General features: G+C 56.8%; 1 protein-coding gene across 5 annotated transcripts in view; it reads left to right on the top strand.

Annotated features, from left to right (window-relative positions):
• The window catches only part of NFIC (nuclear factor I C), a 70,467-nt gene extending 44,415 nt beyond the window's left edge, over positions 1-26,052 (top strand). For 2 of the 5 annotated variants that reach the window (XM_052643106.1, XM_052643105.1), the window contains exons 3-10: positions 1,884-1,955; positions 6,046-6,120; positions 7,051-7,174; positions 7,787-7,911; positions 13,710-13,835; positions 15,775-15,959; positions 16,520-16,667; positions 22,852-26,052. In XM_052643106.1, coding sequence (XP_052499066.1) covers positions 1,884-1,955; positions 6,046-6,120; positions 7,051-7,174; positions 7,787-7,911; positions 13,710-13,835; positions 15,775-15,959; positions 16,520-16,667; positions 22,852-23,105 — 1,109 coding nt within the window. In that variant the 3' untranslated portion in view covers positions 23,106-26,052. Of the gene's footprint in view, positions 1-1,883; positions 1,956-6,045; positions 6,121-7,050; positions 7,175-7,786; positions 7,912-13,709; positions 13,836-15,774; positions 15,960-16,519; positions 16,668-18,589; positions 18,676-22,851 lie in introns of all 5 variants that reach the window. The other 3 variants (XM_052643107.1, XM_052643108.1, XM_052643109.1) reach the window with 3 other exon arrangements.
• Positions 26,053-26,620: the final 568 nt, after the last annotated feature.

Genomic DNA, 26,620 nt, shown 5'->3' with positions numbered 1-26,620 from the left:
CTGGCTGCCCAGCCCGGGAGTTGCCACGGGGCGTGGGGCCCAGCCGGGCACAATCCCCTTGCTGCTGCCCAGCCTTGCCCAGCCGAGCTGGCCACACAGGGGGCTGCTCAGCCAAGCCAAGGAGGGCTGCCTGCACCGCGCTTGTGTCGTGGATGGGACGCGGAGGCGGGGAGGGGGGCTACTCCTGGGTTCTTTACAGCATCCACGGTCTTGGCTGCCAGCAGGTGCTCAGCACACAGTGTGTATAAAGCTGCAGGTTCCATGCCGGGCAGATGGCACAGGCTCAGTGACTGTTGTGAGCGTGTCATCATTACTATTATCCCCAGCAACCCTGGGTGAACTGAAGCCCCAGGAGGGGAAGTGACCTCCCCAGGACCACATGGCCTCGGATGCTCCCAGAGCTGGGATGGAAACTCAGGCACCAAACTGCAGATGCCAAGCAGTTTATGTTGGTTGCTGCATGTCCGGGCACATGCGCAGAGTATGAATTAAATTAACAAGGGGAGGCTTCCCTGGTGGGCCAGTGGTTAGGATTCTGCAGTTCCATTGCCGGGACCATGGGTTTGATCCCTGACCGGGGAACTAAGATCCCCACAAGTTGCTCCCCTGGTTGGGTGGGGGGGGGGAGATTAAAAAGTAAGTAAAACAAAATGATACACTACTCTTAAAAAAAAAAAAAAACAAGGGGTGTAGAGCAGGCACTTTTTCGGCATTCTAACCATCTATTTTCTTTGTCTATAAAATGGGGACACTAATAATGCCAGGGAAGTGGCTCTTAATGGTTTAAGGGAAGGTATGAAATGAGAACAACAAAGCGCCATTTCTACGGTCATCTTAGGGACTTAAAAATAACAATAATAATAATGGGATAGATGTTACCATGTATATAGAGCTCAATATGCCTTAAGTGCTTAATATATACTGTTAATATCCCCTTGCCACCTCCTGGCAACCCCGTCGGGCCTGTGAAATGCTTTCACACATTTGAAAGAGAAAACTCTGAGGCTCAGGGCAGGTAAGCAACTTGCCTGAGGTCACACAGCGAACAGCCCTGGGCTTGGAGTGTGGCAGGAGGCAGGGGCCTGATTCTTTCTCCATCATTTGATGGTGCTTCCTGCCACCTTTGTCCTTGACCTGAGACATAAATGAATAGGGCTCTAGGGGTTCTGTCCATCTGGGCTTGGCCATGTGCTCCCCTGCCCCCAACCCAGGGTGGAGGGTGGGGGTGCGGACTGCAGAGGGGGCTGGCGTGACTCGCCCTCCATCTAGTTCTCTGGAGCCAATAACGCTGAGCTCAGCGTCTGTCTGCTTCACCCGGCTGCCAAGGAGCCTGATTATTTTTAGATAAGATGGGGGGGCGGGCGCCGGAGTGGGAGGGAGCCCCCAAGTTGGGCAGGGGAGGGGGAGATCACAGCTGCGGAAATGTGCCCCTCAGCCCCCTTCCTGGGGACCCTGAATAGCAACCCAAGACCATGGGCTGGGCTCCTGGGACTCTGAAGGCAGAGGAAGATGGGAGGGGGCCTGAGGGGTCAAGGACTCACCTGTCTGGCCCTCAGTTTTCCCATCTGTAAAATGGGCATGAGGGTTCCCACCTCATACAGTGGAGGCAGGATTAAATGAGTTATCCTTACTTGACAGAAGAGGAAACTGAGGCTCAGAGAGCACTTCCCTATAACCAAGCCAGCTCCTGCACTTGGGTTCTCACCCATGACCCCAGTGACAGAAGACATTCATGACCCTCTGTGGCAGCAGCCAGGGAACGCCATGCTCCAGACCGCTGTCTCCATGGTGCTGGTCCCAGCTAGTGCTGGGCTGACGCCTCCTCCCCTCGGGATAGGGACCCCTGTGGCAATGTCACCAATTCCCCCTCCCTCTCTTTGCAGATTCAGAGCAGAGTGGCAGTCCCCGGGCAGGGATGGGCTCCGACCAGGAGGACAGCAAGCCCATCACACTGGGTGAGTCTGGAGGTGGCGGGGTGGAGGGTACGGTTACATTCTCATCTTTTATTTAGGAGTAATTTCGGGAACACCCTTTGTGGGTTCTGTGTGGTCCTGTGTGAGTACATGAGTCATTCCTGGAGTAGGTGCCGCTATTTTGCGAGGAGGAGACTGAGGCCCAAAGAGGCATATGAACCTTCCAGGGGCATGCAGGGAGCTGGGGTTGGAACCCATGACCCTGAGCTCCAGCATCTGGGCTCAGAGGTGCTCCCCCAACAGTCTCACAGGATGTTCAGTGAATGAGTAGGACAAGTCAGTTCTGTGTTGGGGTGGGGTGGAGGGGTGGGAAGCAGGAGAATTTGCTTGCATCAGGGCTGGGAGCAGACACCTTAAGGACAGAAAGGTTTTGGAAGCTGCAGAGGTTTTGTTTCTACTCTATCCCCTGGCTCCTGTCTGTCACAGTCTTGTCTTCCCTGAAGTGGTCAGAGGGCCCCTGTGAGCACTTGAGTCACATGTTGCCCCTCCCCCACCCACAGCCCTCAGGGTAAAAGCTCAAGTCCTTCCTGCAGACCAGGAGGCCCTGTACAACCTGCCCCATGCCCTCCGTCCCCCACCTCCTCCTTCTCTGCCCGTTGCTCACTCTGGTCCAGCCACAGGGGGCCGCCTCACTTCTCCAATATGCCAGGCACCAGCCTGTCCCAGGGCCTCTGCACAGGCTGTACCCTCTATCTGGGCAGCTAACTGCTCTGTCTCTCTCAGATCACCCAAGTCTTAGCTCAAATGCCTCCCTCTCAGAGAGATCTTCTCTGAGCTCCTTAGCTCAAGCCGCCTGGCCACTCTCAATCCCAGCCCTCTGTCTTAGTTCCTTTAGAGGAAGTTAGTGATTGTGTATGTATTTGCTTAGCTGCTTAGTGATTGCATATGTGTTTGCTTATCTCACCTGGTGGAACATCCCCTCCTAAAGGGCAGAGGTGTTTGTCTTGATCACTGCCCTGTCCTCAGTACCTAGAACAAGACACAGTACACAGCACATGCTCAAAAAACATTTATAGAAAGAAAAAAAAAAAAGGAGAGGAGGGTTAAAGCAGAGAGGAAAAGGGAAACTAGAGAGAGAGTACACCAGGAGCGAGGACAGAGGAGAGATGAAAAGGGAGAAGGGAAGAAACACCGGGTGGATGAGGGCATCCCCCATGGAACATCCGTCACAGGCATGCACAGGGAGGCTGGATGGTTCCAGGAGGTTCACAGGCCCCCGGGCCACATCTCACTGGCCATCTGTGACCTGAGTCCTCCTTGGCCTCCTGTGATCCCCACGTGCCTCCTTCCAAGCCAGATGTTCGAGGCAGGCGGCGAGGGCTGCGGCGTTTGGCCGGGTCCCATGGGGAGCTCCAGCGTCTGGTGGAGGAAGTCACTTCCTCCCCGCCCGCCAGGGAGTCCCCTGGAGATGGAGCTGGGCGAGCGCTGCACAAACAGGAAACCCCTGTGGGGGGAGGGTGGAGGGGCGTGCTGACAGCAGCTGGCCAGCTGGGTCAGCAGGAAATGGCCATGGCCACTTCCCCTGGACACTGGGAGCCACCGCCCTGTCCTCCTCGGGAATGTTGTGGTCCCCAGCCTTCCATCATGGGCCTAGGCAGGCAGTAATTGCTCAATAAATGGTGGACCCAAAGCTCTTAAGCAAGGAGGGGGTTTAAGTGACGGACAGCGGGGGAGCCCACCGCTGCTCTGCGCTCCCTGCGGCTAGTGCTGCCCCCTAGGGGCCCGGACAAGAACTGCTCCTACCACCGCCTCGAAACCGAGAGCTGCCACCTCTATTCTGACCGCTCTCTCGGCTCCAACTCCAGCCCTGTCAGCCTCCAATTCACCAAGTGTGTCCCCACCCCAGGGCCTTGGATTTCCCTGATGGTCCAATGTTCCACGTTCCCACTGCAGGGCACGCGGGTTCGATCCCTGGTCAGGGATTTTCCGCACGCTGTGTGAAAGTGAGTCACTCAGTCGTGTCCAACTCTTTGCAACCCCATGGACTATACAGGCCAGAATACTGGAATGGGTATCCAGTCTCTTCTCCAGGGCATCTTTCCAACCCAGGGATTGAACCCAGGTCTCCCGCATTGCAGGAGGATTCTTTACCAGCTGAGCCACTACGGAAGCCCAAGAATACTGCAGTGGGTAGCCTATCACTTCTCCAGCAGATCTTCCCAACCCAGGAATCGAACCGGGATCTCCTGCATTGCAGGCAGATTATTTATCAGCTGAGCTACCAGGGAATCCCCACACACTGTGTGGTGCCTCCAGAAAAAAATGCCCTATGCCCTATGTTCCAACCCTAGGGCCTTTGCATAAGCCATCCCCACTGCCAGGAACATTGTAGCCCACAGGCAGGTGGCAAAACATTGAGTTTAAGATCATCCTCTGTGCCAGGGGCTGTCTGGGCACTTCTCAAATTTAAACTCACATTTCTCTTTTCCACCCCTACCCTGATGTCTTGGTTGAATGTCACCCTCCCAGTGAAGCCTTCTCTGAGCCCTTTGTGCAAAACAGGTCCCCTCCCCATCAGGCTCCCCCACCTTGTCTGCCTTGCTACGCCCTGACACAGCTCATGTTTGGCTTAATGATCTTTAAAAGTTTTTTTAAATTGTGGTACAACACACATAAAATGTATCATTTTAACCATATTAAAATGTACCATTCGGTGGTATTACGTACATTCACCAAACTGTGCACACATCACCTGTCTAGTTCCAGAATATTTTCATTACTCCCAAAGCAACCCCATCTTCATTAATCACTCCCCTTCCTTAGGTAACCACTCGTCCACTCTGTGTCTGTGGATCGGCCTGTTCTGGATCTGTCTCCCATCAGTGGAATCACACCCTGTGTGTCCTTCTGTGTCTGCTTCTCTCACTGAGCATCCTGTTCTCAGGTTCCGTCCACGTGGTGGCAAGTGTCAGGGCTTCTCTCCTTTTCATGGCTGAGTGATGCTCCCATGTGTGAAGGGACCACATTCTGTCTATCCATCATCACTGATGGACATTTGGGTGTTCTCTGATTTCAGCTACTGTAAATCATGCTGCTATGAACATTTATATTCAAGGGTTTTTGACTTCCTGCTCTTATGTGGCTTCCTTTGCCCACTCCAGACTGTGAGTCCTGGAGAGCAGTGGCCCCTGTTAGTCTTGTTCCCCATGGTTTCCCCAGTGTCCAGCTCAGAGGCAGACACAGGAGGTGCCAGGGAAGCACTTGCTGAGAGAGTGGGTCCTGCCTGTGAGGGCCTCTGGGCAGGACAGGCCTGCTCCCTCCCAGCTGTCCATGTGGGTCAGGGCTCTTGCCCTCTTGGGGCCAGCCTTAGTTTCCAAATCCATGAAATGGGTCTAAACCACCCCATCCTGGAGAGGAGGCTGTCCAAGTGTCCAGACAGCCCCTGGAACAGTGAAACTGCCTTTAATATTAGGCAGGAGTGGGTCTAGGCATACTGGAGATTTTAACTGCTGCCTGTGGACCCTCCATTCAGCCCATGGTTCTGAGCCCCTGCTGTCTTCTAGGTTCTGGTCCAGGAACTGGGGATGCCATAGAGCTCCCAGCCTGGCAGCAGAAAGCTAAAAGACTGCAGTGTCGCATGGGGCGATAAGTGAGGCAAAAGGACTGAGCTGGTCCCTCTTGGGTTGTAGCATTCACATCTCACAATCACCCAGGCTGACAGGGTGTATGGTCCCCACTTTTGAGACCAAAGAGGTAAAGCGACTTGTCCAGAATCACAAACCAGTGGGCACCCTAGCTGGGATGTGAACCCAGGTCTGGCCTCCACTCGGGTGTGCAGCCTGCCATGCCACAAAGACCCTGGAGGAAGGCTGGGAGGCTGGAGGACAGGAGGCTGGCTGCAGCTGCGCTGAGGACGGAGCAGAGACTCAGGAAAGAAGATCTGCTCCAGCTGCGTTAGGGCAGAGGACTCCTTCTCAGCCTGGAGGGGTTGAAACAGCCATCCTCCCCCTGCAGTCAAGGAGGATGGGGTAGACGGGGGTGCCTGGTCAGGCAGCCCAGAGGTGTCAAGGTCGGGGAACAAACCCAGCTCAGCCAGACGCCTGCTGAGCCCCGTCCTCCGTCTCTTTTCCAGACACCACCGACTTCCAGGAGAGCTTCGTCACCTCTGGTGTGTTCAGTGTCACTGAGCTCATCCAAGTGTCCCGGAGTAAGTGTCCCCGCCTACCCTGTTCTGGGACCTGCTGGGGGAGGGGGACAGCTGTCAGGAAGAAGAAGTGGCTTTGGGATGGGGGCTCCCAGGGGGAAAGGGACTCAGGGAGGGAGGAAGAAGGAACCCATATCCCTGCCCCACTCCCCCTCGTCCTCTCCAGCCACCCCATCACTAAACTAAGGTTCCTAGGAAGGGCAGTATCCAGGCCCTTTCCAGAGTCCAAGGTCATGCGCTTCCCCAGGAAGGACTCTAGATGCTGGGTGGAGGGGCCAAACGAACTTCCGCCCCAACATCCCCCTTTAGGGGCCTCCCTCACTCCATGAGGAGGAGACCCCAGAGGGTCTCCCAATCTGCTTTGCCTCTTGTCCTTTTGCCTTACCTATGGACCTGCTGGGGACCCCCCACCCCCCAGACACCTCCATTTCAAATCTAAACCTCAGGGAGCCCTGGTGTCTCAGATGGTAAAGAATCCACCTGCAATGTGGGAGACCTGGGTTCAATCCCTGGGTTGGGAACATCCCCTGGAGAAGGAAACAGCAACCCACTCCAGTATTCTGGCCTGGAGAATCCCATGGACAGAGGAGCCTCATGGGCTATAGTCCATGGGTTGCAAAGAGTCAGATGCAACTGAGTGACTAAGCACAGCACAGCACCCTACCTTAACCCTAACCATCTCCCTCCCCATCCAGATCAGCAGAGCCTGGCCTCGGAATGCTGGGAAGCTTGGCCTCTGGCTCAGGCTATGTCTCTGCCTCACAGTGTGACCTTGGCCTCTCTCAATGGCCTTGTTCTTCTGATATATAGAATTTAGGCCAGTTTCAGCCAAACTAGTGCCAGCCCCCAAAGGGCTCTCCCCGCCCCTCCAGGGCAAATCACAGTCCTGGACCTTGTTCCCTCCCTCACCTTCCTCTCTGTCGCCTTCTGCAGCACCTGTGGTGACTGGAACAGGACCCAACTTCTCCCTGGGGGAGCTGCAGGGACACCTGGCATATGACCTAAATCCAGCCAGCACCGGCATGAGAAGAACGCTACCCAGCACATCCTCCAGCGGGTATGTCCCCTGGGCCCCACCTCTGGGCATTCCATAACCCCACCCACCCACCTCCATCCAGCCCCAGCTGGTTCATTCGTTTCCGTGTTTCCACATTCCACCTGGAAAACTCTTATTTATCCTTCAAAATCCAGGACCCCACACTGGACTCCCACAGCCTAGAGCCCTACCGGCCCAGCTCTTGAGATAAGAACACAGCCAATGATTCTTGCTGAGATATGCTGTGTGACCGTGAGCCAGTCACATTATGTTTGCCTCGGTTTCCTCGTGTGTAAAATGGGATCATGATCCTACCGGGTTGTTCTGGGGATTACAGCAGCTCAAGAGATGAGCCAGGTCTTCAGGGCTTTAGTCTCCACTCTGCTAATTTTCTAGCTTGGACCTCAGCCGAGTCCCTCCCTGTCTCTGGTCCCAGGTGTCCCATCCAAGTAACGGGCAGATTGTAACAGGTGTTATCTGAGGGTCAGGGGCAAGTCCGCGGCTCGCGTGGCGTCTCGCGATAGCACCCTCCTCGCCCCGCCCTCCCCCCAAGGGCCGGAAGTAGCGACGCCCGCTGGGCCCCCTGCGGTAACCGTGGTAACCGCCCTGCTGGCTTCCTCCTTCGCCCTTTAGGAGCAAGCGGCACAAATCTGGCTCGATGGAGGAAGACGTGGACACGAGCCCCGGCGGCGATTACTACACCTCGCCCAGTTCTCCCACGAGTAGCAGCCGCAACTGGACGGAGGACATGGAAGGAGGTGGGCCTGGCGGCGGGAGCTGGCCGGCTTTCCGGTCGGGGTTACCGCGGCTGGGACTACGTATTCCGAGAGGCACTGCGCGGGCGCCAGAGAGTCGGGAGTCGCCCTGGAGCCGTGGGGCCTCCTGGGGATTGTAGTCGCGCGGGTTGCGTTCGGCTGGACGTAAACTCCGGGTTTGCATTCCCGGAGCTCTTTGGTTCCACTCTGGCCGGCTTTCTTGCCCTCTGCCTGTAAACAGGCTATCTCTGTGAGTTTCTTGCTCTACAGAATTGACTCAGTATAGATTCGATCAGCAGAGTGCTTCTTCTTGGGGTTCCCCATAGACCCTCCAGTATAGGGTCGCCGCTAGAGGGTCCTGATTCATAGGTTCCCTACTCACGGGGGTCCCTTCTGGAGTTCCTTCCCGACCAAGATTCCCATCTCCAGGGGATCTTGGTATGGGTGATTCCAGTTCCATAGGAGCCCCTCTTCTCTTATAGCATCCTTTCCCTAGCAGGTTTTCTTGTTGCGCCTTTGTCTTCATAGGGTCCTCTCCAGAATGTCTGTCTCATGAGGCCCCTGTTCTGTAGGGTCAGCTGTTTCATAGAGGCTCTTTTCTGTTGAGCGCTGGCTCCCCCGGATTCTTTGTTTACTAACCGTCTCCCCAAGGGCATTCTCCAAAGGCTTCCCTTCTTTGGCGTTTCCATCTCCACCGTCGTTGTCATCTGAAGAATCCCTTTATGGGAATTCCCTAGCGATTCAGTGGTTAGAACTTGGCGCTTTCACTGCAGAGGGCCCTGGTTGGATCCCACAAACCGCGGGGCGCAGCCAGGGGGAAGAAAGAGAGAGGCAGCCTTTCACCTTAAGATTCCGCTCTCTAGTGAGCCAGCGCTAGCCGTAAAGGAAGTGGTTTGCAGAGTCGCCTGTGGAGAGGACGTCCCTGGCATTCCTCAGATTCTCTTGTCCCCCAGTTTCAGAAGCTTGGCTTTACTCGATGTCTTTTCCCTTATCAAGGGTTCCCCCCATCATATAGCCTAGTGGTTATGAACGGTGGACTTGTGAGTCCCCCAACCCTTAGCAGCTTCCTGGTGCCCCCACCTCTCTGTGCCTCAGTTTCTTCATCTGTAAAATGGGGGTGTTAATACCTACATTACCCACTCCATAGGGTTGTTGTGGGGATTAAGTAAATTTATGATATCTAATGTTCCTAAAACAGGCCTGGCACATAATAAGTACCCAGTATAACTTTAGAATTTATTTTCTTCCCTCCTCCTCCTCCTGTTTCCCTCTTCCCTACTCATGTAGAGCCTGATGTCTTATAGAGATATGTCTATACAAAGTGCCATACCTATAGGATCCTTGAAAAGTATTCTAAGATTACAATTAAAAGGGCAGATTCACTAAAATGGAAAAGAATCTGATATATATATATATATATATATATATATATGAAATTGAATCATTTTACTGTACACCTGAATCATCATAAACAAACTATTCTTCAGTAAAAAGAAAAGAAGGAAGGAAGGAAGAAAAAGAAGGCAGGTTCAGGCATCAGAGAAACAAGGGTACAAATCCCAGCCCTGCCTTTTGCTCACTGTGTAGGCTGTGTACCCTTGGACAGGTGACTTAACTTCTCTGAGCCTCAGTTGCCTCATCTCCAAAGTGGGAAGATGAGAACGATCATTCTTTTGGAGAGTTGGAAGGAGGACATGGTGGAATGTGAATAAAGCAACCATCTGGCATGTGATAAGTGACCAGGAAACAGGAGGGTTTCTCAGTGTTCACGTCCTTATAAAATTCCCATCTCTTTGAATCAGTCTGTAACACAGCTGGTTGTGACATCTGGGGTCCCAAGGGTCCTCCCTCTTCCTCATTGTGGGCTCCCAGAGCAGGTACCTAATGCTGGGGGGACCTCTCTCTATTAGGCTCTATGGACCTCTCTCTAGGACCTCTCTCTATTAGGCTCTAATTTATCAGTCAGTGTCTCTATGGTTCTGTCTCTTTGAGTTCCCTATCTCTCTCAAGTTTGTCTCTATAAAGACCTGCATTCAATAAGCTTTAGGTCTGATTGCAGATAACAGAAAACTCAACAGGAAGTACATTTCTCTCTCAAATAGATGTCCAGCCATCAGCAGCCCTGGGCAAGTGTGATGTGAGGGTTTTAGTCTCCTGCATATGCAGCACAAATATGGTTTTTATTCCTACATTGTGGTCCAGAGTAACTGCTGGAGCTCCAACCATCATGTATCATATCCAGCCATTAGGAAAGAAGGGTCAAGTATGGGCATGTCCTCCCCCTTTAAACATAATTCTCAGAAGACTCACTTAGCTCTTCTGCTTGTCTCTGAGCCCCTGAGTTAGTCCTAAGGCCATAGTTGGCTGTGTGATGGATGCTGGGAAATGTAGTTTTACTTGGGGCAATCGTGTGCCATCTCAAATTAATGGTTCTGTTACTAAGAAAGAAGGATAAGGTAGATATTGGGAGACAGTGGACTTCTGCCCTGTCATTTCCTGATTGGAAACTCAAAAGCACTTCTCATTAACTCTGTAATTGAAGAGATTGTCTACATATAAAGTATATACTATTTAGAGCTGAAAGACAGCCTGTGCTGGGGTAGCCATAGCAGTCCTGAGAGGAAAAATTATAGCCTTCAGTCTGTTGATTAAGAAAAGAGGAAGGCTGGAAATAAAGAGCCCAGCTTTCAATACAGGATGCTCAAAAAAGAAAAACAGCATTTTAAAAGGAAGGGAATACTGGAGAGAGTCACTAGGGCTGGATCTGAGAATGACATGGCCGTGACAGGGGAGGACAAGAAGGAAGCCTGTAACAGCTTCTGGTGTGTGATAGGGAATCACAGAGCCAGAAGGGGATGCCAGAGGGGGTCAGTCCCCCTGGAGCTCCCATTGGTTGCCTCAGATGATGACAAACTTGCTTCCTTCTGTGGGCATCTCAGTGGGCATCACACACAAACACAAACACACAAACCTCTAGTGTGTGCCTGTCCCTGCTTCCCTGTTTCTCACAGCCTGCTGGGGAGATGGATTCTGTCTTTTCCTCCCCGCTCCTCCTCCCCCTTCCTCGCCTTCCCTTCCTACACTGCCTCCTCCTCTTTCTCCTCCTCCTGACTTCCTCCAGCTTCCTGTCTAGACAGCCCCCAATTAGCTGTTCATTAAGGGGGTTAAGCTGATTAGAGCAGTCTCTCCCTTCCTCCACTGTGGCCTCCATGGGCAGCAGGCAGCGCTCAGCTAACTCCCAACCCCAGCCTCCACACTCCTGCCTTAGAGGAGCAGAGGCCTATTGCGGGGGGTGGCGGGGGCGATCCAGCCCCTCTAGGACAAGACCACCCTGCCCAGTCCAGGCAAGACCCCCTTGCCTAGGCAAGACACACCCCCACCCAGGCAAGACCCCGGCAGCTACATCTCTCAGGCCCCTTATACCAGCTTCCAGGCCTTTGCATCCTCCATGCCCAGGCCAGGAGTGCCAAGAGTGCCTGTTCGTGTGGCCACCTCCTCCCGAGGCCTTCCCCGATTACTCAGCCAAGCCTGGCAAAGAGGGGATCCCAGAGTGCTCTGCTCTCGCTGCTTCTGTGGCCCTTCGCCAGGGGACATAGGCCCTTCACAGGTAGTTATTCCATTGTGGGGAGGGGGGTTGGCTTACCTCATCCCTTTTTTAACTTTGCCAGGTGAGGGGGCAGGTGGGGGTGGCAGAGCATTGCCTGTGGTTATGGATTGGGTTTGAGTCCCAGCTCCACCACTCTGTGGCTCCCCAGGGTCTCACAGAGGGTCCTCACCCAGGTCATCTCTGCCCCCAAGGGACACTGGGTGATGTCTGGGGCATCTCTGGCCATCATGACTGGGGGGCTCCTGGCTTTGAGTGGGTGGGGCCAAGGAGGCTGCTCCACACCCCGCAGAGCCCAAGATGGTCCCACAGAGGGTGACCGGCTGAGATCAGCAGTGCTGGGGAGAGCATCCCACATAGTAAGTGCCCATGGAGTGGTGGCGGTTCCTACCAGAACTGTGGTCCGCCCACCCACCCATCCACTTTGCACACCCTCTGCCCATGCTGTGTTGTGGGCCCTGGAGACTAGAAGGCTCCACCATGGTGGGCTGCAGGGGTATGGGCTAGTTTGTGGGTTTCAAATGGGGGAGGTACAGGCCTACCTGTTAGATGAAGAGTGTGTGCTTAAATGGGGGACAGACAGGCATGTGAGAGAAGCAAGTGGAAAGATGCTGAAGGGAGCAGGGCACCTACTGGCACCTGTCTCCAGTTAGGTGTGTATCTTCCACCGGCGGCATAGGGATGCTCAAGGAGGACGTATACATATGTGTATTGAACAGAAAGATGGCCGGTTGCATCAGGATGGAGTGGTCAAGGGCACACCTGCCAAGTGGAGAGATGCTTACTTTGATGGGGCACCTAGGGGCACCGTGTTAACTGCCACGGTTGCACACGTGGTGCTGTTCCCGGTGTGTTTGTTGGACGAACTAGAAATGTTCAGATACAGGAGCATCAGATGGGGTGTGTGGAACATGAGGGTGACTCTCTCTTGCAATGCGGGGCCTCCCTGCCCCCACCCCACGCCCTGGCTCCCTCAAGCTCTGGAAGCTCTAGAAAGGCCTGCGGAGGTGTGGCTGGGGGTGGGTCTGGGCCGGGCTATTTCCATTCAGGACAGGCAGTTCTAGGAGATCCTAAGTGAGCGTCTGACAGCCCTGACCTCATTCTCAGCACAGCCATGCGCTAGCCGGGTGCCTGCTGTGCATGCAAACATGGGCGCGTGCACACACACCCTCCATGGCTGCAGGGACGCACACACCCCGCCCTGGGTCCTGCCAGCTCCTCCTATCCCTGGGAAAGCCCAGACCTGCTCCCAAGCCCCTGCTTGGCTGCCTGGTCCCTCTGGACCGCCAGCCCCATCCCAGGACATGCCACTGACCCCCTACACAAACACACAGTGGGTGCGCACCCAGAGCCATCACGGGCAGTGGTCTTTGTAATGGCAAAAGCAGTTGGTGGCCTGAATGCCCATGATGGGCCTGACACTTGGATTGGGCTCACGCCCCCACCCCCGCCCCCAGCGGTGCTAGTGCAGCAACCAGAGCTCCCTGTGACAGAATGCCTCGGGGAAGAGGGTGCATCAAGTGTCCCAGATGGGACAGCGCTAGGGCCACATGCAGGTGTCAGCGCACAGAACCACGGGCAGGAGACCGCAGAAACAGGGCCCACTTACTTTATACCATTCTTTCATTCACTGAGGCTGAGCTGGAGACCCGGTTCCCCCAGGGCATTCAGGGTAGGTAGTGAGACCCCTATCTGCAGAGGAATGGAAGCAGGTGATTCCAGCGCAGGGGTTTGTGCTGGATCCTGGTCTGACGACTTTACCTGTCGTATCTCATTTAATAGTCACGATGACCCCAGAGGGAAGGTTCTGCACCCCCAGGAAGAATGCCGGGGGCATAAGCATAGAGCCACTTGGACTTTGGGCCAGACCTTCCCCTCTGCCCACCCTGCTGCCTTCTCCAGGGCTCTGGCGTCCCCCAGGGGATGAGGGCAGCCCTGAGCTGACCCACGTCTGGAAGAAGAGAAGATGCAGGCCAGGCTTTGTTATCCAGGGGCCCATGAGGCATTAGGCCCCTCATCCCCGTGGGCCACATGACTGGGTGGCTCCTGCCCCACTCTGGACCTCAGTTTGCCCTCTCTGCAATGGGCTCCCGGCCTCTTGCCCACAAGTGGCTGGTGGAAGGATGGGGAGGCCCAAGGGTCCTAGGAGTGGAGAGACCCTGCCTGCAGGCCCTTGACTATCTGGCTCTCCTTGCAGGCATCTCATCCCCAGTGAAGAAAACAGAGATGGACAAGTCTCCTTTCAACAGCCCATCTCCCCAGGACTCACCTCGCCTCTCCAGCTTCACCCAGCACCACCGGCCCGTCATCGCCGTGCACAGTGGTGAGCACTGCGGGCCCCAGCAGTGGAGGGGTGGCTGGGCCCTTTCAACAGGCCCCTTGCAGCCAGGGAAGTCCCACCAGTTGTCTGACCACAAGTCCTATTGCTGTAGCCTCCCATCCAGGCAAGAAAGCCTGCAGGTGATGTGGCAGAAAGCACCCAGGCCTGACTCTTTGGAGGCCTCAGTTTCCCCTTTTGTACCAAGACGTGCAGCCAGGGGCTCATCTCTCAACCTGCTCCCCGTATGTCATACTCAAGTGACCCATGGACAGATCCCAGGGTTGGACCACCACAAAAAGAGGCAGACACACAGGACACACACGGTGTGTCATGCACGGACCTCCCTGGTGGTCCAGTGGTTAAGACTCTGTGCTTCCACTGCAGGGGCCATGTGTTGATCCCTGGTTGGGGAACTAAAATCCCACATGCTGCTTGGTATGGCAAAAAGATTTTTAAAAATTTTTTTAAAGTTTAATAAAAAGGCCACACACAGGCCACACAGGAATATGGATGCTCCTGGCCACCCACGTGGGCAGCATCACACTCACAGCAGCAGAGACAGATTCTAGCCACCACGGGGCTTGAGCTAAGCCAGTCACCCGTCCATCAGGGCTCCCTAAATGTCCCCCACCCAAGGCTGTCTATAGAACCAAATGAGTTAAATCAGATTGAGTTAAACAGGAACCTGAATGTCATCTGTTGTCCCTTGGTTGTGATAATAATGATTTGGTGCCATACAAAGGCAGATATGTATACAGGACAGAGGCAAAAGTCAAGGTAGCACAGCAGTTTAGACTGGGACTCAGCAAAGCAGGACCCCCAACTGCCACCTGTTCTTGTAAATAAAGTTTTATTGGCACAGGGCCACACCCATCCATGTACACATCATCTGTGGCAGCTTTCAGGTGACAAGGGCATAGTTGAGTAGCCCTATCAGAAACCCTATGGCCTGGAAAGCCAAAAAGATTTACTGTCTGGCCAGAGAGAGAGAGAATAAAGGGGAGTGACCACTAATAGACACAGGGCTTCTTTTGTGGGGAAAGAAGACGTTCTGGAATTAAAAGTGTCACTGAATTATTTAGAACAAGAGAAAAAAAAAGCAAATGCCACACTGGACTATAACTGAGCAATGAAAAGGGGTGGGACCCTGACACTCGCTACCACGTGGATGGACCCTGAGGACATGGTGCTCAGTGAGGGAGGCAGACACAGAAGGACGCACAACGTGTGACTCCACTGATGGGAAACGTGCAGAGCAGGCAGATCCGCAGACACAGAGAGTGGGTTCCTGGTGGTCAGGGGCGGGGGAGGGAATAGGAGTGTTGCTAATGGGAACAGGGCTTCTTTTGGTGGATATGAGAATATTCTAAAAGAGATTATAGTGATGGTTGCACAGCTCCATGAATGTGCTAAAAAAGAAAGTGAACGTACACTTTAAGAGGGTGTATTTTATAGCGTGCAAATGATACCTCAATTTTTTAAAAATTGGCCCACCTTCCACTTATGGAAAGAGCTAGCTGAGCCCTGGGTCAAGGTGCGGGCTGTGGCGCTAGTCATTGTGGGCTCAGACCCCCAAGTCTGCCATCTGCCTGTTGTGTGGCAGGGGACAGTCCCTCTGAGAGTCACAGTCGTCCTCTGTTCAACAAAAGGTACGGTGGAATTTCCTGGTGGTCCAGTGATTAGGACTCCACACTTTCACTGCCGAGGCCTGGGCTCAATCCTTAGTCAGGGAACTAAGATCCCATTAGCTACGCAACATGGCAAAATAACAATAGTAAATTTTAAAAAATGAATAAAAATTGTAAAGGGGGTGATTCCAGGCCCCCATGGGCTCATGGTGGAGATGTAGGCGTAACCCACTTGCATAAAACACAGTGACTCTGAGACAGGGCAGCCCAGTGGGAGCCCCCGATGACCACTGCCCACCCCCCAATCTCTACAGGGATCGCCCGAAGCCCTCACCCGTCCTCAGCCCTGCACTTCCCCACCACCTCCATCCTGCCCCAGACGGCCTCTACCTACTTCCCGCACACGGCCATCCGCTACCCGCCTCACCTCAACCCCCAGGACCCGCTCAAAGATCTCGTCTCACTGGCCTGTGACCCGGCCAGTCAGCAGCCTGGACCGGTGAGTGTGGGGCGGCGCGACCACCCCGGGGACCCCAGGGCATCGTTTATGAGTGTCAGGCGGCCCTTCCTCCAGCTGGGCAGCTTCTGGTTTGCAAACACCTGGGTCCGCAGCCCCTGGAGTCAGACCAGTGGGAACTTAAGTCTGTTTCAAATGTCTGAGTGGACGACCTCGAAATCAGACACGATTACCGCTGAGCTCAGGTTGGCTTTGGCCAAATGTCCACTAAAGCTTTGCTGTCCGGAGGCTCTTGGACCTGGGGACTGTGGGCAAGGTGATAGATGAAGGGGTACTCGTGGCAAATGCGGGGAGACGTGTCCAGGCCACCCATGCGGTCTGGTGGTGCTGATCCTGTTTAGGAGAAAGTGGGCACGAAGTGGCTTGAGAAGGCGGTGATGATACGGCCATCCCAGGATGCTAGAGGCCTGCGGGGCCAGGCGAGCCCCGGGCACCCACCAAACTCGTCCCGGCCAGGCCCATCCACAGCCCCGGGGTGGACAGCAGCCCAAGGCGGAGGGGGCACCCGCCGCCTTAACCACCTGTCTCTCTGTTCCCCCCAGTTAAATGGAAGTGGCCAGCTCAAAATGTCCAGTCACTGCCTTTCTGCTCAGATGCTGGCACCCCCGCCCCCCGGGCTGCCGCGGCTGGCGCTCCCCCCTGCCACCAAACCCACCTCCGAGGGAGGAAGCTCGTCGCCGACCTCGCCCTGTAAGCACCCAGGAAGGCGTCCCCCAGGGGCCCCTCCCCTCCCTGGCCCTGCTGCTGGAGTTGGGGGCTTAGGCCCACCCGGTGTGTGCCGGCGAGTTTGGTGGGTCCCCAGACAGAGGCCTGGTCCACGCAGGGCCAAGGCAGCCTGAGGAGATGGCCGGGGGCGAGTCTGGGGTCTGCCTCCGTTGGCAGAGTGGCCTGGGGCCCCCCGTGTGCCACCCCACCCCCACTCCCATACCCAGGCTCCAAACCCTCCTCTGTACAACAAGCAGTAGGGGAAGATCTCAAACTGGAGGCAGGAGGGCCAGACCCGGCCCCCAGGTGCCTTCTGTCTGTGAAAAAGGGGACTCTGTTATGATGGTTGCTGTTTTAAAGTCAGGACATTTCACGTAAAACTTCCACATTTCCCCTGGATTCTCAGGGAAAACCAGCCACAGTGGGCTCTGTTCCTAGCTGCCAGACTGGGCCACACCTTCAGGTGGGACAGTCCCCGCTTGCCCGTCTGTCCCCAGGAGGCCAGGAGGGGCTGCCCCGCCTTGTAGACCTTTCTGCTTTCTAGATGTAGGTCTGGGTGGTAGCCTAGTGGGAGGCCCTGGCTGGGTCTCCTAACCTTCCCGAGCTTTCCACTTTGGGGATGTGGCTGGAGAGACTACAGCTCACCAGCCCCCAGTGGACCCTCCCCACCGTGATCCAGGTATCCCCATCGCCATGGCTCTGCCCCCAGCCTCTCCCTGAACCCCATCTTTTTGAATGTCTCTCTCTCCCTCACTCCCCAAATGAGCTTCCTCACCACCCACCCCCAGCAGGAGGGGCCAGCCCTCCCTCTGGGCCCTATCGGCCCCCCTCCCCACACACAGCACTCCCACCCCTAGTGTTTCTTCCCCAGCATCCACTGCCTGCCAAGACCCCGGGCAGCCTCACATGTAGACATCTTTCTCCAAACACCAAGACGCAATACTGGAACACTGGGCTCCAATCCCACCCCTGAAGCCCCTTCCCTGTGTGACCTTGGGCAACTGTCTTCCCCTCTCTGAGCCTCAGTTTTCTCAGCCGCAAAATGGGACAGTCACCAGGGGTGGTGCAGAGCGAGTCAGTGAAACAGATCAGGGAGAACGCAGCAGGAGGCAGGCACAGGGCACAGAGTTGGCATGAGGGGCTAGTCATCACCTTCTCGCCCTACTTCCTCATCTGTGAAATGGGCAGAATAGTCTTGTCTGTTGTGTTGAGGCCACTGAGTTAACCCTGGAATGCTGCCCACTGCGTGGTATACAGTAGACACTTAATAGACAGGGAGTGAACGTGGATTTCTTCTCTTTTGCCTTGTACCAACTTCTCTACTGCAGGTCCAGCCTGCTTTCCCCCTGCAAGCTCCCCAAGCCTCGCTGCCTCCCACTTACCCTTGCTCCAGTGGAGACCACACGGGGACCCTCCTGCCACCCACTTCCCCCAACCCCAGCCTGGATTTCGAATCATTCCCTCACCCACAAAGCGTGATCAGTGAGATTAAAATATAAAGATGCTGCATGTGTGCACCCAGCCTTCCCTGAGCCCTCTCCAGGAGGGAAATTAATAAATAAAACGCCCTCAATAATTCATGGCACCCCGCATGGCGGGAGGCAGGCCACGAGAGCAGGATGGACCAGGCACTGGAACTCTCTGAATAATTCACAGGCGGTTTCTGGATTATGAATCTTTCATCCTGCGCCTTCCCTCCCGGCAGACACCTGCCCGCACAACCCCGGGGGCCTGAGCCTGTGGGCTTTTCGGGGTGCCCGGACCGTCCGGGGGAGGGCGGCCAGCTCAGAGGCGCCAGGTGCTGGGCGCGCAGGCCTGGCTATCTGACCCTGAGCAACGGCCACCCTCTCTGGTGCTCCCGCGCCGCCCCCGCGCTAACGGGCTCTCGGTCTCTCTCCTCCTCGCAGCCTACTCTACGCCCGGCACGTCCCCTGCAAACCGTTCCTTTGTGGGATTAGGACCAAGGGATCCAGCGGGCATTTATCAGGCACAGGTAGGGGCCAAGAGGCCGGCTGGCGGGGGGGTGGGAGGGACAGGGTAGAGGGGCCGGCCGGGCGTGCAGGGAGCCCTCCCCCAGCTGTACCCCTGACATGGCGGCTGTTGAGTGTGGCCGGGGGACCCGCCTGCCAGGTCCTTCCAGGGCCTTGAGCCCATACCGGGGGATGTGGTAAAGCCCCAAATCCCGCCAGGGAATGTGGGGCTGGGCTTGTCACTGCCCCGGTCCTATTTGTACAGATGGGAAGACTGAGGCTCACAGAGGAGAGGGGCTTTGCCCAGGATCACACACTGCATCAGCCCAAGCTTTCAGACCCCCAACCTTCATCCCCTCCCACGCTGGCCAGAGGGAGGCAAAGGGTGGCAAGGGATCCCAGGATGCCAGAGGAAGCTGGGGAAACCAAGGCAGCCCATGGCAGGGGGCTAGGGCCTCCTGGTAGGGCATGCAGGCCCCCACCCCAGGCTCCAGCCCGCGAGGTGGGAGGGAGACAGCAGAGGTGGGGTTGGCATCACTGCCACCGAGTGTGCACCAGGTTGGGGGGACCAAGGCTGGCTGAGGACAAGACAAGGAGGCTCAGAGAGGAGGAGTGAGTTGCCTGAGGCTGCACAGCACTGCGGGGCCAAGCCTCAATGTGTCTGGAATTGAGACCCGTGGCTCCCAGCATCTCTTGAGGCAGGAGGTGGCCTCAGCCCCTCCCTGTGTGTCCCCACCTCCCACCTTTGGTCTGGCATCTGTATCCGTGTCGTGTGCAGGCCAGGAAGGTGCTGGCAGGTGGTGTTCAGTGGTGGTGGCTGTACCCCCAAGCCCTGTTCCCTGGTTGGTGCGTGTTGAGGAGGGGATCACAGGATGTAAAACGGCTGCTGCAGCCCCGAGTCTCAAACACACAGAGAAACGTCCTGGGGCTCCCCAGTAACCATAGAGCATGGGGATTTGCAGGGTCCCCAGGGGTCACGTTCGGATCCTCAAGCCACCATGAGAGAGTGATCTCTTGTAACAGAGTCCATGGGCAGGGGGCAGGGGTGAGGGCAAGAGGTAGACAGGTAGCCACGTCCCCCTTCCTCCGCTGAGATCAGAATCGGCCACTCTGGGGAGGCCCAAGGAACTTCCCGCCATAGCCTGGCCCCGTGGGGACCATTCGAGGCTGCCCTGGCTGCTGCTGGCAGCTCAAGGGGTCCAGAGTTGGCGGGACCTAGCAGTCCCCCTCCCTCCCTTCCCAGACTTTAGCTGGGGGTCCTGGGGTCAGGAGATGAGGGCTTGTGCCCAGCTCTCCTTCACCCACTCTGAACCTCAGTCTTTTCTTCCAGCCTTGGGCACCTTCTGGGGAGTCCTTGAAGGGTCTGGAGCATCAGGGGACCAGTTTGATCCAGAAAGGGCATGGAAAGTCCAGGACTGCCCCTCGCACACCCGAAACACTAAGTGTCCCACCTCACTGAGCCCTGGCCAGGATCCAGACAGAGGGATTGCTTGGTCAGAGTCACCCACTGAGCTGGCGCAACCCCAGGCCATCCCACTTCCAACTGGGTTTTGAGTTCTACCCCGGTGTGGATACCCCTTCCCCCAGAGTGCTCAGGGAGCCAGGAATTTCCTCTTCCACTCTCACCTGACAGCCCTCCCCGCTGGAGGCTGGGCATGTCCTAATTGCTTCTGAAACCAAAACTAATAAAAGCAACGGACGGGTGCGGGCTGCCTTCTTCATCCTGCCCCAGTCTCCCCCATCCATGGTGTCACCTCCCCTATCAACAGCCTCTGCATGGGGGGAGAGGGGACCACCCCAAGTGGACGTCCTAGAAGGAGAGGGAAACCAAGGCAGGCAGGTGGGGGCAACCTTTGTTTCTCTGTGCCTATGGTCACCCCCTGCTTGGTGAGCAGCCCCGCTGGGGACCCAGAGAGGGTGGGACCGGGACTGTGGAGGAACCTGGGGGAGGGGGCATCTGGGCCCCTGCCTGGGAGGGGAGAGGTTGGAGCCTGGTGTCTGACAGGATGAGGATGTCCAGGCAGAGGGGCTCAGTGCCGCCAAGGGCTGGGAATAGTGGGGAAGCAGCCTGAGCATAGCTGGCAGGCCTGGAACGTGGGCTTTGGCCTGGGGGCCCAGGGGAGCCAGGGAAGAGGTCAAAGGGAGGAGGGGTGTGCACAGCCAGGGCTGGCAGCCAGAGAGAACTGTGTGGGGCTGGTGTCAGGGGCCAGCGAAGGTGTTGGATGGAGGACCCTGCCAGAATTGTGTAGGCAGGACCTTGGGTCCCTGGACTAAGGGGTCCCCCGACCCCAGCAGACCCCAAAGGGAGGGAAGGGGAGGAAGGAGCCGCGAGACCCGTTCCCCCCTCTCGGAGCCCCTGTGCTAAGGGCTGAGCGGAGAGGCCTCCTCTTTCTGGCACAGTCAGCACTTCCTCCGCCTTCCTTGTTCCTGGCGGGTTGGCTCTCCTCTGCACGCGCCCCCACCACCACCACCTCCACCCCAACTCCCAGCCTGCATCAGCTTCTCCCCTCCCCACTTCCATCTCCTGCCCTCACCCTCATCAGCGCCTGGCCCCCTGATCAATATTCTCTGACCCAAATCAGCACCCCTCCTCTAATCAATGGCAGTTGATCTCTCCCTGATCAATTGCCTACCTTCTTCATCTCCCCACCCCCGTCTCTCACCATCCCACCCCTCCCCCACAGTCCTGAGCCAGCCATCACTTTGGCCTCCAGAGTAGGGCTCTGTGGGGTCTGACACCTCCCCCGACTCCCCTGTGTGAAGGGGTGGGTCCGCCTGGCCTAGCATTTTCCCCCAATCCTTCTCTGCCGATCACACCTGGTCAGCAGATGAGCAGAGGGCCTGAGTGGTTAAGCCATGTTCCCAGAGCCACACTGGGGGCTCCAGCCAGGCCAGGGGGTGACAGAGCCCAGACCTCACTGTTGGCACCATGCAGCCTTAGTCTCCCCCTCAGCTGATGGGAGAGGATGTTGAGTTGAGGGTGCCTGCCCCCCCACCACCATTAGGGGGGCCAGAGCCAGGCAGGCAGAGAGCTTAGGAGAGGAGGAGGCAGGGAGGAAGGGCCTGGGGAGGCCGGCCGCCACAGGGGAGGGTCACGCCCAGAATCTGTCTGGTTGCCAACGGAAACCAGACATGAGGTAATGGCCAAGATGAACTTGAACTTGGCTGGAGGTGGGGGGCTGGGAGCCACGGCGCCAGTTCGATGGGATGGCCCAGCGGCTGCAGGCAGCCTAGTGGGATTGATCGCCCAGTTGGAGGGAGTGTGACTGGTTTACAGGAGGAGTGGGGTCACAGCGCTGCTGTGACCTCAGTGGGATGGAGCAAAAGGGTCCCTACCCCAGTCCCACTCCCCAGGTGCATTGGATGTATTTCCAGGGGAAGGGTCTGTACAGCAGTTTCCCTGTGGGGACCCAGGCCAGAGCTGTCCCTATAGACCTGGCTGCCTGACCCCAAGCCTCAGTCTCCTCCTCTGTAAAGTGGAAGTCATGACCCCCTCAGTGGCCAGGCTAAGGGGTCAGCCCCAGGCAGGGGGACAAGCAAGTAGCTTCTCAGGCCCTAGTTCAAATTCTGCCTTCTTCCCTCAAACGCTGATGGACTTAGGCAAGGTACTTTACCTCTCTGAGCCCCTGTCTTCTTCACTGCAAAACGGGGTCGGGGTCAGTAGTCCCTCTTTTGTGAGGGTTCTAGGGGACCCATTAAATGCGAAAATGTTAAAAGTAAAAAAGAAACAAACAACCCCAGTCACAGTGCCTGAACATGGTGCCTGTCTGTAAAGATTCACCAGTGGCCCTCCTTCAACGAGGGGGAGTATCCCCTCCCGCATTTTATACTCAGGGTTGGAGGTGGGGTTGCCAGATTTAGCAAACAAAACCACAGAGTTCAGGTAGATTGCAGTTCCAGATAAAGAATTTTAAAAAAAATTTTAAGCACAAGTATATCCCAAAAGTTGCATGGGATATACTTACACTAAAAGGTTTATTGAGGATTCAGGTGTAACTGAGCTTCCTGAGTTTTATCCAGCAGCCCTGCTTAGGGGCCCAATCACTCACCCAGGGTCACCTAGCAGGTTACACAAGTCTGGGACAGAGGTCATAGGTTCCAGGGGCCGAGGGGGCCGAAGTGGGTATAGACTGTGGCCCACAGAGCCTGACCCCCATCTCTCTCTCTCTCTCTCTCTGTGTCCCCCTCCGGCTGCCCAGTCCTGGTATCTGGGATAAGAAAGATTTCTTCCCACGCCCTGCTCCTTCGTCCCAGGAATCCCAGGGTGCCGCATGGCCGGCCCCCGGCCCACGTTTTCGGTGGAAAGCTACAGCAAGCAAGAACGCCCCGCCGCCGACTCCCAGCCCGGCCGAAAGACAAAATCACACAGACACAAACACAGGAGGAAAAAAAAAGAAAAAAAAAAACGGAAAAAAAAAAAAAGACAAACGGGGGAAAAAATTACAATACATAAAAATAAACCCACCCAACCAAGAAGATAGACGGTAAAAATGACAACGCTTCGGACTCTCGGGACACCACGGCCGGACGGACCGGACGCTCGGGATCGTCCTAAGTTATTCATCTCCTCTCGCTGCTGCTGCTGCTGGTCAGGGAGGCCCAGCCACCCCCACCTCCTCCCAGGACCAGGTGAGCGCAGCCTGGAGCCCACGCCAGGCCCGCGCGGCAGGGCACCCAGTGCGGCCGCTGCTCCACCCGCGCGCCCACCCCCGCCTCCGGGACAGTGTTCGCCAGGCTGGGGAGGCAGGCCCTGGGGGGCCACCAGGGACCCCAGCAGCAGGCAGTGGAGGCGGCTGGGTGGGCAGGGGGCGACGGGGCCAGAAGAGGGTGGCGGGGAGGCCCCGGCAAGGCCAGGGCACTAGCATGTGACGGACGCTCAGCGAAGGCGCGCCCGGCAGGCGTGGACCTCTACCTGCTCTTTCGCGAAGCCCCTCCGCACCTGCCGGGTTTGGGAGACGTCTCTATGCAAATGACCCCCAGCCCCACCCCAGGCACAGGAGGCCACCCCAGCGCACCCCAGCCCCCCTCCCACCGGCTCCACACACCCCCACCCACCCTGGGAGGGCCCCACGTTGCACACACTGTAAGAAATGCACTTTTCCAAGGAAGGGGCTGGGGGCGGTGGAGCGGAGGGGCCTGGGGGCTGCTCTGGTCTCTCTATCCACCCAACCCTTGAACCGGGGAGGACCCCCCCCACTTAGCCCGTGGAGGTGGGAGGTGAGAGCGAGTGGTTTAAGTGCCTGATTTCCACCGCCCGCCCCCCTCCCCTGTGTCCAGCTGGGACGTGAGTGGCCGTGGGCCTCCCCTCTCCCTCCTCTCCCGCAACCTGGCCCCTTCCAGTCGCTGACCCCTCATTGCTATGCCCCCATCAGAGCTAGAGAGATGGAACCTCCGCCTCCAACAGGCCCAGGGGGCAGAGCTGGGCCTCCTCCCAGCATCCTGCCCTGCTGGGGTACGGGGCCTGGGGTCTCAAGAAGCTGGTGTGGCCCCTCCGCCCCCATGCCTCCTCTGCCAGTGCCTTACATCCTGGAGCGACAGCCCCTCCCTGGTGCCTCCCGGCCCAAAGGGGGACCACGGTTTGCACTTTCATCCCCCACCCCCTGCCGAAGTGGGGCACAGCCAGGAGGCGTTGCCGCTGGGTGGCCAGAAGGGGAGGGGCCAGGCTGCCTGTGGTCCAGAACGGCCAGGGCTCTGGCTGGGGGCGGGGAGGTCGGCGCCTTGGGGCTCCCTGCTGCCATGTAGGGGGGCCTCCCATCTGCTAAACATTTTCCGTTGAGCCGCTCCAAAAACACTAAACCTGGGGACATGGGGGGCCCCTTTACCCCCGCTCCCCGGCCCCATCCACGCCTCCTCCCCGGGATGGCCATCTCGGGAAGAGGGGCCTGGGAAGGGTGTTAGGTGTTCTGGGATCACCAGGCCCAAACACAAAGCCCCCTTCCGGCCGTCTGTCTGAATCCCAGCTGGTCTCGCCTGGCGCTGGGGAATGCCGACCCCCATCCCCGGCCTAGGCCAAAGCCATGGCCCTGGGAGGGCCTCCACCCACTGCTCCCAGCCTGACCCGCCTCTCCCTCTCCTGGTAAACCCCTGGTGCCCCAGGCCTGGCCAGCCTCCTCCCACCTCCCCAGACACCGGACTTTCATCCCAAACTAGCCCGAGGGGCTTGGCGAACCCACTCGATCATAAAGAGAAAGACACCCCCCACACACAAGACCCTTCCCCACCAGCCGCACTCCCACTGTCCGGAGGGGTTTGAGAACCCTTGGTCCGTCCGTCTGTCCCCAGGCCCCCTCCAGCAGGTGGCCGTTGGGGACCAAAGCATGGGCCGCTCTGGGGGAGGGCAGGAGGGGTGGGTCGTGCAGTTTGGGGTATCCGGAAGCTTGTCAGCCGGGAACCTGAGGGTGCGGGTAGGCAGGGAAGGGGAAGGGGCACCCGGCAGCCCCCAGCTTCCTAACTTTGCATGGTGCTTAGTCGAGGATTTCTGTGACCTGGCTCCTGACTTCAGCTCGAGGCGGCTGAAACTGCATGGCAATTGATACTGGCTCTATCTCCCTCCCCACGCCACCCCCAACTCCAGCCCTCCACCACCACCCTCCTTCTCTTTAAAAGAAAACAAAAAAAAGATACAGAAAAAAAAAAAACCCTTAAAAAAATTCCATGTTTCCTAATTTGCACGAAATTTTCTACCACATGATGTGCCTTGCCTTCCAAGAATAAGTATTACCTTTAAACAATATCAGCGCACACAGATAGCTGCATGCACTGCTCGTGTAGTTTAAAAGGAAAAAAATGACAAAACAATGACATGAAATAAAAAGTAACAATTGAAAAGGGATGTATTTCTATTTGTAAAAAAAAAATTAAGAATCAAAAAAAATCACACGCTTAAAAATCACATTGCTTAAAAAAAACAAAGCGATGCCCGCAACGATCACCCCACAGCTTGCCCTGCCCCCAGCCTGCCCTGGGCTCTCGTCTCCCCATCTCCTGCTGCATGGGGGGTGCCCCCTGGTGCTCTGCAACCCCCCCCACCCCTGGCCCCATCCTCGGGCTCCAGAGGGGTCATTTCGCATCCCCTGCCCACAGCAGCGGACAGACCTCAGGGGTGTGCCCTGGCCCCAGGCAAGGGCTTCTCCCCTCACTGGGCCACAGGCCAGCCCCCCCAGACGCCGTGCATGCACCTATGCGTTCTCACCACCCCCCCACCCTGGGGCGGCCACCCTGCCGACAGCCAGACTCCCCCCGCCACCTCTCCCACAGGCTGGCATCCCCCTGGCTCAGGGTCACATCGCTGTCTCACTACACCTCTACAGCCCCCTCCTTCTTGCCAAAGGACCCATCCCCATAGACTGGCCTTGGGGTGGCAGGAAGGACCCTCTTGCCAACCCCACCCCCACCCCCCCAGTTCTACTATGTCTTCCAGCTGTGACTGCAGAGGGGGTCTGGTATGAAACAAACAAAGACAAAACCAAACCCGATATATGCAATATTTGTCTGTCTACCTGTAAGGTCTAGCTCAGCCACGGAGGCCCGGCCGAGGGGTTGGGGCCAGGGGGCACCGCGTCACAGGCCCCGTCCAAGGGGCCTGCCATTGCTGTTGTCTTTTCTTCGGTTTTATTTTCTCTTGTTTCCCTTTTTGCCTTCTTTTTCTTTCTCTCTTTCCTTTTTAAATTTTTCCTCCAATTTTCTCTGCCTTTAACTCTACCAAAGCCGAGACAGTAGCAGTCAGTGAAGTGTCCAGGCAAGAGACCCCGAGGCCGGGTCCACCAACCTTGAGCCCATCCCTCCTCGCCATCTCCGGCCCTCCGGGGCCCTAGGCCCCTCAAACATCTGTCAGCGTACGCTTGGTGGGCAGTCCCCATTCGCTCCCCGGCCACCACCTTGGATGTTAGAATTGTCTCCAGAGCTGGGTGGGGCCTTGCAGCCAGACCCTGGCTTTCATCTGCCACTCTGCTCACGCCATGTTTTCTT

The sequence above is a fragment of the Budorcas taxicolor genome, chromosome 7 (assembly GCF_023091745.1).
Source record: "Budorcas taxicolor isolate Tak-1 chromosome 7, Takin1.1, whole genome shotgun sequence".
In the NCBI taxonomy this organism is placed as follows: domain Eukaryota; kingdom Metazoa; phylum Chordata; class Mammalia; order Artiodactyla; family Bovidae; genus Budorcas; species Budorcas taxicolor.
Note: the sequence above shows the minus strand (reverse complement) of the source record. Positions and strands in the feature narration are given on the sequence as shown.